We start from the raw sequence: 11,245 nt of genomic DNA, 5'->3' as shown, positions 1-11,245 counted from the left end.
TGGAAATGGTCACGTTAACTATCCCAGTTGTCCTTAATTTCTAGAATTATAAGAATTATGTCCCAGTTGTCCTTAATTTCTAGAAGTTTGGTTACGTTGGTTGCTTCCTTGAAGCAGTTTAGTTTTGTGACAGTATTCTTTCACTGTGCTTGTGTTTTCTTTCCTTGTAGAACTTTCCCTGGGTGGTTTGATTTAGGTGTGGGGTACTACCTTGGTTTCAATGTTACTCAGTAAATGAGTCCCTGCAGTGCATAATGGTCAAGAGCAGAGCTATAGCACTGCTACAGCTGTGAGCCCTTCAAGTGAGCTGCTGTTCTTAGGTGCAGTTTTACTGTTACCTGCATATAAACATCGTCATGAAACACTAGGTAAGTGAAAAGTAGGAATAGGAAGTCCCAAACAATGCACGTTTCCCCCCACCCCCAAGTAGCTTTTGTGTGTATCTGTCTCTGAAAATGAGCATCAGATCCTGGTTCCATCTAATCATCCTCAGAGTTTAGAGTCTCATCTTTTCACTAAGTGCTTTTCTATCTTCATCTTCCATTGTTTTTATTCTGCTTGCAAGAATTGTCTGTGTCATTCTAACTTCCAGTGGTCTGTTTTATTAATCATCTAATTTTAGAATGCTGAGCATATTTATATTATGAATGGGACAGGGTTCACTGTTACTAAAAAGATGGATTAGGGGGCTGGAGAGATGGCTCAGCGGTTAAGAACACTGTTCTTGCAGAAGACCCTGATTCAAATCCCAGCATCCATGTGGCAGCTAACAGCTGACCATTAACTCCAGTTCCAGGGGATCTGACAGCTCTTCTGTCTTCCATGGGCATTGCACGACATGGGTGCACTTAACCTACATGCAGGCAATACACGCATACACATAAAAAAAAAAGATGGACTAAAGTTCTTTGGGGAAATTGTGTGAGTATTGGTCGTGAATCTTCGATGTGTGTTTTGCCACAGTTTGTTGTGTGTACTCTGCATGTTAGAAATTAAGATCCAAAAAATGAATTCCCATAATCCCACACATAGTTCTGTTTTGTTTTTTAAAGACAGTTTGTCTGTAGCCCTAGATGGGTCTGGAATGCTAGACTGGGCTCACCCTGATCTTACAGAGATCTTACCTGCCTCAGTGTATCTGGCACTTGAAGATTATTTTTCATGATTTTTTTATTCTAATGAAGTTGAGTCATTTAATGTTTAACATTTTTCCAAGTGTTTGCTGAACACTTCTGTGGACTGAGTCTCCTAATCTTTGGGTTTTGTTTTATTTGGGGGTGGGGTGGTCTTTTTGAAATGGTTTCCCTCTTGCCCCAGCTGTCCTGGAACTCCAAGAGATATGCCTGCCTCTGCCTCCGAAGTGCTGGGATTAAAGGTGTGCACCACCATTCCTGGCCTAGAGTTTTTGGTATTTTGAGACAGTGCCTCACTGAGGCTCTGGGTGTCCTGGAACTAGAGTTTACTGTGTAATCGGAGTAGGCCTTGAACTCTGCCTCAGTCTCCTGTGTGCTATGATTACAGATGAGATGGAGCCACCAACACACCTGACTCTGGGTCCTGATTTTGATGTTGAATAGACGGACAACATCCTTAATCTTGATAATTGAGTAGTTATAGAAGCTGTATAAAGTCTTATAATGAGGTAACAAAGTAGCTGAATGGCCATTTTAGGTAGAGTCCTGAGACTGGTTCTGGAGCTGAAATCTAAAAGAAGACTTCCCAAGTGTGAACAGCTAAGGCTTGGAGTTAACTGCAAGGAGGTAGGGTAGAATGAGCCAGTAGAAGAGGAGATTGTACATAAGTCAGAGCAAGGAATTCAGTTGGATTTTTTTTTTCCCTAATTGTCTTAGGAAACCATGAAAGAACTGAGCTTGGGAGTGATAAAATGCTATATTGGGAACATGTGGGGAAGGTGAGAATGGAAACAACCCATGGGCTGTTAAGAGTCGAGGACTTGGATCTATGGGGAAGAAAAATGGCACTTGGTTTTTGAGGCAAGCTACTAAGTGAACTAGTAAGTTTATTTTACATCCAGACTAATGCTCAGAATACTATGCTTGAGCCTGAAATATTTTGAAATCTTGGATTAGCTAAGTGTTGGTTTGTTTTAAAGGCCTGTAAGTCAACCTTAAGATACTTTATTTTTAAAACTGGGTTTAAAACAATAGATACCACCAGAAATATAATTTTTTTTTCAGGGAAGGATTTGTTTTGGCTCAAAATTATAAGGGTGCAGTGTGTTGTGTGGAAGACACGGTGGCAGGTATTGCTTGCTACATATATCTGGATTAGGAATTAAACCAGAAATTTAAATTTTGGATGCAATAGATTTTTATCCTGGCTTTATTTTGGACAATTACATAATCACAGCCTCTAGCAGACCTAAATTTATGATTCTCTTAATCAAGAGCTACATATTTAGGACCATGGTAGCTAAGGAGGGAGTGGAGACTTGGAACAGAAATTAAAAGTCTGTTGAACGAACGCTGATTCTGTGGGCTGTGGGACTCAACCTCATCATCTCTTTGTATCTTTTAATGTGACAGAGAGGTAAGACTCAAGAAAATGTGGGGTTTTGGTGTAAACTGAGTAGAAGGTGGTATTCTACCAAGATGGCGAGGAGCAGAAGTGAGTTTTGCAGGGAAAAATCAACAGTACTGTTTTAGCTAGGTTAAGTTTCATATGCCAGTTGGATATTCATGATGTAGCATCAGTCAGTTTAAATGTATAATTCTGGTTTGTTTTGAGACAGGGTCTTACTATGTATCCTTGGCTGGGCTGGAAATTGCTTTGTAGACCAGGCTGGCCTCAAATCCATAGAGCTCTACCTGCTGGGATTAATAGTGTACATGGATAGCCTAATTTCGGAAGTCTAAGGAAAACTCTCTGCTGAGTAGTTCATGGAATGATGTAGATGAGATCACAGGAAGAGTCTGCATGCTTGGCTTTTGCATACTTGAGCATCCTGGTACAGGAGGAGCATGCAGAGAATACAGGAAGACTAAATACTGCAAGTACTGCTGTCATGGAAAGCTGGTTTCAAGAGTTTATTGGGAGGAAAGAATAGGAACTCGTACTTAATATTGTTTAGAAGTCAGAATAGGAAATGAATTTTAAGGATGGGCCATCTTGTGTAATAAATAGACCAAAATGCCCTAAAATGTGTAGATGCCTTAGTTAGGACAGTAGTGTTCTAAACAGGAATAGAAAATGAAGGCTCTTGCTGGGTGTGGTGGTGCACGCACCCACCTTTAATCCCAGCACTTGGGAGGCAGAGGCAGGTGGATCTCTGTGAGTTTTGAGGCCAGGCTGGTCCTCATAGTTCCAGGACAGCTGGGGCTACAAGGGGACCCTGTCCCCCCCAAAGAAAAAGGAAAAAAGAAAAAAAGGCTCTTGATTGGGACTTTTTAACTAGGTCTGAGAACAGTACACCAGGCATATTCCAGTGGCTTGCAGTCAGCCATATTGCAACACCTGGCTTCCTGGGAGGAAGAACTTCAGCTGTATGTGGGGCTAGGAGAGGAGCAGCTCATTGGGAGCTGCAAGTTACCTGCCTCAGATGACTGGCAGGATGTAGGCCATAGTGGCTTGATAAGGCCACCTCAGCAAAGTGATCAATGATGATGTCTGAAGGAGGCCTGGAGAAGAAATGGAACCCATGAATGCAAACATTCTGAAGTTTTATTGCAGAATGGGGTTAGAGGCTACAGGGAAATTAAAGGAGCATTGTAAAAGGCATGTTGCCAGTTTGGGGAAATTTTCCAATATACACTATTAGGGGACTGGATTTCCAAGCTGACATCACCATGTCCTGCAGAGCAAAATGTGAGATGTTGAACTTGGCAAAATAAGTGGTATAATAATACTTTAGGTTTCCAAATCTATGTATACTAATATCTTTATAATTTAGTGAAGTCATTAAATAACTAGGTTAACAGAATCAACTTTTCCATGGCAAATGTCTTTACATTAAAGACACTTTAAAGGCTTTTTTATGTTTTTGAAATGGTCTCCCTGTAGCCAAAGCTGGTCTGGAATTTGTTATGGAGGCCAAGATCCACCTGCCTCTGCCTTTGAGTGCTGCATGATGTTGGGGTTCAAAGCCTTGCTCACGTTACACCTTGGCCTCCATTTTCTTTTAAATGTGTTTTGAGTATTCTGCCTGCATGTATGCAATACAATGCCTACAGAAACCAGAAGAGGACATTAGATCCCCTGGAACTGGAGTTAGAGACCTTTGTGGGTGCTGGGAACCAAACCCTGATCCTATTCTAGTGCTCTTAACTGCTGAGCCATTTCTCTAGCCCCAGCCTCCATTTTCTTTTATTTTTTTATCTATTATTTTTATTTTGTGTGTATGCATGTATTGCCTGCATGTAGGTAAGTGTACCCGTGTTGTGCAATGCCCGCGGAGGATGGAAGAGGCTGTCGGATCCCCTGGAACTGGAGTTAGGGACAGTTGTTAGCTGCCATGTCCCAGCCTCCATTTTCACAGATCCACCTGCCTCTGCCTCTTGAGTGCTTGCTGGGATTAAAGGCATGAGCCACCACACCAGGCTTTTTTGAGACAGGGTCTCACTTTGTAGCCCTGGCAACTCTGAGATCACCTGATTGCCTCTACCTCCCAAGTGCTGGGATAAAAGTCATGCACTGCAGTTATGATGTAATTTAATAGAAATGATTCCTAATATGAGGGAAAGAATGGGTCCACTGTAAGCTTAATTTATAAATTGACCAGAAACCTCTTTCCGGGAGGCTGGGTGTTTCCTAACTTCCTATAGACTTTTATATTGAGAATTTACATACCAAATAGTCACCTTAAAATTCCTTGTGTGTGTGTTGCACACGGTATGCATGCAGTCAGAACAACTTAGGGAAGTAAATTTCTCCTATCATGTGGGTCCCAGGAATCAAACTCGGGTCTTCAGGCATGGTGACAAGCACCTTTACATACCCATCTCACTGGCCTCTAGTTATCTTGTTAAAAGTGTACAATTCGGTAGTTATTAGTACATTTCACAAGGTTTTATAACCATCACTACTATTATAGAATATCTTCATCACTCTTAAAGGCATGGTGGTGCATGTCTTTAGTCCCAGCACTCAGGAGGCAGAGGCAGGTGGACCTCTGAGTTCGAGGCCAGCCTGGTCTACATAGTGAGTTCCAGGCCAGCTGGGACTACAGAGAGACCCTGTCTCAAAAAGATCAAAAGAAAAAAAAGAAAAGCTCTGTGCCCATTAGTAGTCATCTCTCAATCCTATATGTTTCTAGCCTATGGCAAACACTAATTCTGTTTCTGTGGATTTGCCAGTGCTGGACACTTCTTAGAAAACAGAATCACTGGGGCTGGAGAGATCGTTCAGTGGCTGCTCTTGCAGAAAACCTGGGTTTGGTTCCCAACATTCACATGGTGGCTAACAACTGTCCTGTAACTCCAGTTCCAGGGGATCTGATGCCCTCTTCTGACCTCCCAGGGCATTGCACAACACAGATGCACTTACATACAAGCTTGCAAGATACTCATACACATAAAATAATTTTTAAAAATGGAATCATAATGGGTGGCATTTTGTGTCTGGCTTATTTTTTCCCTTTTTTTGAGTTAGGGTCTTCAAATTCACAAGAGATTAAGCTGCTGTGTAGTGCACTTGGGCCATGCAATGCCTGCAGAGGTCAAAAGAGGGAGTTATGGAGGGAAGTAGCCAGTGCTGTTAACTACTGAGCCATCTCTCCAGCACCCACCCCTGTAGATTTTTTTTTTTGGTCTTTTTGAGACAGGGTCTCCCTGTAGCCCCAGCTGGCTTGGAACTCACTGTGTAGACCAGACTGGCCTTGAGCTCACAGAGATCATGCCTCTCAAGTGCTGGGATCAAAGGTGTGTGCCACCATACCCAGTCTAGATTTTTTTTAAAAGGACATTTTCATTACTCAGGTTATATAATGCTCCCAAGCTCTTCTGCTGTAGTCTCAGTTGAGTAGTTCAAGTTAATGCCTGTTTTTTTCTTGCTCTGATCGCCTTTCTTGAACTAAAAACCACATTTTCTGCTTAATTTCAACTACCCAAAGAAAGCACCATACATTTCATCTGTTATTATTTAGAGTGCAGGACCTTGTGTGCTGGGCAAGGGCTTTGCCACTGAGGTATATTCTCACCCCCAAATTTTCACACTTGGGATCATCTTGTGTTGTCCAAGACAACTCACAAACTGCTTTTTTTTTTAAAAAAAAAAATTATTTTTATTTTATGTGTATGTGTGTATAGCCGGCATGTAGGAAAGTGCACCCGTGTCGTGCAATGCCCGAGGTCAGAAGAGGCTGTCAGATCCCCTGGGACTGAAGTTAAACAGTTGTTAGCTGCCATGTGGGTGCTGGGATTTGAACCCCAGGCCTTCTGCAAGAACAACCAGTGTTCTTAACTGCTGAGTCATCTCTCCAGCCTCACAAACTGCTTTTTCTGATTTTTTTCTTCTCTGGTTTTGGTCCTTTTCAACTTACTGCATCATGCCCAAGATCACTGCCCTTCCCTCTACTTTTCTATTCTCAAGTTATTAGCTAACCATTACAATTTCTCTTTTGTCTAGTTGGATCCCATGACAAGCTATTCCAGGGTGTTTTTTCCAGCATCCTTGATTCCTTACCCCCTTTATTTAATCTTGTACTACATACCATCTATTTTTTCCACTCTTGCCTCTGAGCTTGCCAAATTGTATGAAGTTGGGCCAGTTGCATCACAGTAAATTTGTACTATGGTAGTTCAGTTGCCATTAGCATTTCAAGAAGTTTATGCTTATAAATCCTTGAGCCTCAGTCTCAATAATTTTTTTTTTTTTGTGGTTTGTTTTTTGAGAAGGGGTCTCATTATGTAGTCCTGGCTAGCCTAGAGCTCCCTATGTTTCTGGCCTCCAACTCAGAGATCTCCTGTCACCACCATGCCCAGCTCACCAGTACATAATAGAAAAATGAAATTTATTAAGCTCTAGTGAATGTGTCTTGTTTTATACGTTTCTCTTTCTCCCAAATTCTTCAAGTCTAAGTTGCCTCCTTAAAGTCTCTACTGTTTACTAATATTTCACCATTTTAAGATGAAATAAAAACACAATCCTGCTTGTACATACCTTTATTTCTTCAATTACCTATTGAGTGGCTATCCCAGGATGTGTAATTTTCTTTCTTTTTTTAGATAGTATCTCATGTAGCTCAGGTTGGCCTTGAATTCAATAGTAACCAAGAATAACTTTGGAATTCTGTTCCTTCTGCCTCCCCCTCCTCAGTGCAGGAGCTACAGGTGTTTGTCATCATGCCTTTTTTAATAGTGTTGGAGATGGAACCCAAGGCTTCATGCTTGCTAGGCAAGCACTCTATCATTGAGCTACTCCCAAACCCCTAAGGGACATATTCTTTTTTGTAGTTTATTTGAGACAGGGTTTCAGTATGTAGTACTGGATGGCCTGGAACTGGATATGTAGACCAGACTAGCCTTGAACTCAGAGATCTGTCTGCCACTCTCTCCTGAGTGCTGGGTTTAAATGTGTGACCATAATGCCTGGCATGTGTAATTCTTGAATACTCACTGTCTCCTTTACATTGTTTTCTCAAACATCACCAAGTTCAGTATTTTCTGCCTTATCCTTTCAGTTTCCTGGGGATGAATAACAATGGGCCATTTAAATTCTAGAGCCTCATGGAGGGTCCTTAAAATGTAGGTTTAAATACTAATGTCAAGTTGTAAAAGTAAAACTAAAACGTTTGCAGTATTTATATACTTTGAGACCAACAAGCCTAAACATTCATGTGATTTTTGTTACACTCTAGAGAGAACTGGGACATACCTTCTTTCCTTCAACTTGGTCACAACTCATTGCTACATTATGAATCCACTTGGGTTGACCAAAAACGCTACTTCTCAGGTTCCAGATATGATCACCAATACTGGAGGTTCAGGAACTAAATTTTAGCCAGTTTGGTCAAGAAAATTGAGCACTGCAAGATTAATGCAGAACCAAGGCCAGGCATGGTGGCGTAGGCCTTTAATCCCAGCACTCTCTGGCAGGCGATATCTGAGTTCGAGGCCAACCTGGGGCTACAAAAAGATTAATGCATAACCAAATAATAGATTATAAAAACAATGGTTTGTTGCGGTTTTTTTTTTTTTTTACACTATAGTATACAAGAACGATACCGTAATACTGGGTAGGATATTCATGCCTGCTATCTACGGACCCTCTTCTTCTGGTGCACGATATTTTAGAAACCAAATACACCTTTTGTGGCTACTGGGAATAAAAGTGAAAATTACTGGCCTTAACAGTCTCATTCCTCTAAAAACAAAACGAGGGAGACTCCATTGCCGTTTCTTGTCCGAGGTCAGCCTATCATGGATCTTCTGTAAGGCAAGTTTTAAGCTCCAGTCTTACCCCACCACGATGCCGTGCACACCCACTACAGCCCCTCCTCTTATTCTTGCCTTCTCTTCCCCTATGATCTCCACCCCAAATCTTTCTTTCCCTACCAGGCTTCTCTCCTCAAGTTCCCTACTCAACGTCAGGCCCGTCAACAGCTACCTTATTTCACCTGCTTCAACTAATCAACCTTCTAGGCAGTTCCAATCATCTGCCTGCGAGGTTGGTGTCCCCCCCGCCCCCACCGCCGGGAACGAAAAGGAAGCAAGGAATCGCAGCTGAGCGGAACTTCCCGGGGTGGATGTCCGTGCCCCGCCCGGCGGCGCAGGCTGGGAAACCTCGCGCGCCCCTCGCTCGGTCTCCTCAATCCCGCCTAACTGCCACCTTCACCCTCCGCGTGGCCAGAGTCACCTGCGCTTCCGGGAGAGCCGAGGTCTTCGGCGCTGGCAGAACGTGCCTCCTAATTTAGACCCAAGCCAAGTGCAGACACTGGCAACTGCTCGTTAGTGAGCCCCAGATGAGGAGGCGGGGCGAGCTGGCGCTGGGCCAATCATACCGCCTGACGACAGGGCCCAACCAATCAGAACAAGGGAGGCTCCGGCGCACGCAGGGCGGGCCGGGGTGGGTGGGAACCGCCCCCTTGCTCCTGGGTGGCTTACGCCTTGGCCCCTGGCGAGTTGGAGTGGAGCTGTTTCCTGGAGTAAAGGGAAGGCGCGCCGTCCGCGGGCAGGCGGTGCCCTCTTCCTCAGCTGCTTTCTCTGCAGGTCCTGGCCTTGACAGGTGCTGGGGTTGGTGCCTGCCGAGGACGCATTCAGACTCGGGCCTTACCTCTCTCTGGAGATTGTGCCTATGGCTGGGGACAGAATGTGGTCGTTGCCTTGACGACGGCAGGATGCGACCGGTGGTCCTCGGAAGCTTGATCTTGCGGAAGGCAGAGGCCAGTGGGCCTGCCTGCCTGATTCACGAAGGACCTGTAACTGTGTCCGCAGAAGAAATCGCAACACTGGGGTTGCTAGTTTGCTAGTCAGCATCTTTTAGATCTACTAGCGAGATGCATTTCACCTCCAATTTGTTTCCAAGTTGAAAACACTTGGCTCTTTACATGTGAAAGATTTGGAAGAAACAGTAAGTATAATACTTTAAAAGCTCTGTAACCTCATTCTTTTATCTGTGAAAGATTTTAATCTGTTTTTATATAAAAGAACAGCAGTATTCAAGTATTTTATCTAAATTGTTGGTATTAGAACAATATGTTTGTATGGCACAGATCCCGAAATACCATAGTGCCAACATGCCAGGCTTCCTTTTTATATACTATCTGATACCCGTAGATTCAAGAATAGAAGAGAAGAAAATACGTAATTTATGAGTAACTGTTTAAGGAAACAAGGAGTGTTCTACGCCATGATATTTTTAAGGTATGGGGGGGAGCGCCACTTGAACAAGCAAGTGTTCTCAATGTGGTGTTTTCAAATGTGCAGTTAGTTGGTTAGGAAAATAAATTGGAGTAATTCACTTGTATACTAGCTTGTGATAATACTTCAGAACACCATAGATGTGCTTAGGGTAATTTTTATTCTGTTTACTTTGCATTTTCAAATACCTAGGAGGCCAATTACAAAATGTTTGGACTGGGTGTGGTTTCAGGCAGTATCTCTATGAGATTGAGGCCAGCACGGTCTACACAGTGAGTTCCAGGCCAACTGGGGGCTACAGGGAGACCCCGTCTCCACAGACCAACCAACAAAATGTTTGAAGTGATACAGCCTATAGATTCTAGCTATTTTTATCATTGGTATGCCAAACCAAGAGCTACTTCTTTTTCTTTGTTAACCCGACATTTTTGTTTCCACAGCAACAAAAAAATTCCTTCTGGTTTTAAATTAAAATGGAAAAATATGAGAACCTTGGATTGGTTGGAGAAGGGAGTTATGGAATGGTGATGAAATGTAGGAACAAAGATAGTGGAAGGATTGTGGCCATTAAGAAGTTCTTAGAAAATGATGATGACAAAATGGTTAAAAAAATTGCTATGCGAGAAATCAAGTTACTGAAGGTAAGTGCATATACATTAAATTGAAAATATTAGCTGCTTCTTGTTCAAGATTATGTTACATTTGATGGAAGATTCCCCCGTGACTTCTGTGGACACGGAGGCACATGTTTGCATGTGGAGGCCAGAGGACAACCTTAGATCGCTTTACTCAGGTGCCATCCACTTTTTTTTAGCCCACTTGGCTGGAACTTGTCAAGTAGAGAAGACTGACTGCCAGTGACCCCCAGGAGTCTTCTTGCCTTCTCCTCCCCAGCACTGGGGTTAATTTTTAAATATTTTATTTATTAGTTTTTATTTTTATGTGTATGAGTGTATTTCCTATATGCATATAAGTGGACCTATGCCCTGCAATGGCCATGTGTCAGAAGAGGATGTCAGGTTCCCCTGGAACTGGAATTACGGACAGATGTTAGTCTCTATGTGGATGCTGGGAATTGAACCTGGTCCTCTGCGAGAGCAGCCAGTTCTCCTAACCACTGGACCATCTCTCCAGAGCCCCCATCCCCACCCCTAGCACTGCGATTATAAATGTATGCCACCATGCCTGTTTTTTTGTGTGTGGGTTCTGTGACTGGAACACAGGTGCTTGTGCTTGCAAGGAAAGCATTTTACTGACTAGTTAGATATCTCCCTAGCCCAGTGTTTTTATATTTGTTTATAATTTTTTTTAAATTTTATTTATTGCCGGATGTGGTGGCACACGCCTTTAATCCCAGCACTTAGAAGGCAGAGGCAGGCAGATCTCTGTGAGTTCAAGGCCAGCCTGGTCTACTTAGTGAGTTCCAGGAC

At 43.0% G+C, this 11,245-nt stretch overlaps 1 protein-coding gene and 1 long non-coding RNA gene across 10 annotated transcripts in view; one reads left to right on the top strand and one right to left on the bottom strand.

Annotated features, from left to right (window-relative positions):
• The window catches only part of LOC115072116, a 49,182-nt gene extending 40,280 nt beyond the window's left edge, over positions 1-8,902 (bottom strand). The window contains exon 1 of the long non-coding RNA XR_003851183.1: positions 8,812-8,902. This is a non-coding gene — a long non-coding RNA (uncharacterized LOC115072116). The remainder of the gene's footprint in view (positions 1-8,811) is intronic.
• Positions 8,903-9,020: 118 nt separating this feature from the next.
• Positions 9,021-11,245, top strand: part of Cdkl2 (cyclin dependent kinase like 2) — an 87,817-nt gene continuing 85,592 nt past the window's right edge. For 6 of the 9 annotated variants that reach the window (XR_001872695.2, XM_008843484.3, XM_008843486.3 and 3 more), the window contains exons 1-2: positions 9,021-9,525; positions 10,256-10,456. Coding sequence is in view for 8 of the 9 variants with exons in the window: in XM_008843484.3 (XP_008841706.1) it covers positions 10,289-10,456 (168 nt within the window). In the remaining variant the exon portion in view is untranslated. The remainder of the gene's footprint in view (positions 9,526-10,255; positions 10,457-11,245) is intronic. The other 3 variants (XM_029568525.1, XM_008843487.3, XM_029568524.1) reach the window with 1 other exon arrangement.

The sequence above is a fragment of the Nannospalax galili genome, unplaced genomic scaffold, assembly GCF_000622305.1.
Source record: "Nannospalax galili isolate Female #2095 unplaced genomic scaffold, S.galili_v1.0 scaffold800, whole genome shotgun sequence".
NCBI lineage: Eukaryota > Metazoa > Chordata > Mammalia > Rodentia > Spalacidae > Nannospalax > Nannospalax galili.
This window is presented reverse-complemented; position numbering and strand designations above follow the sequence as displayed.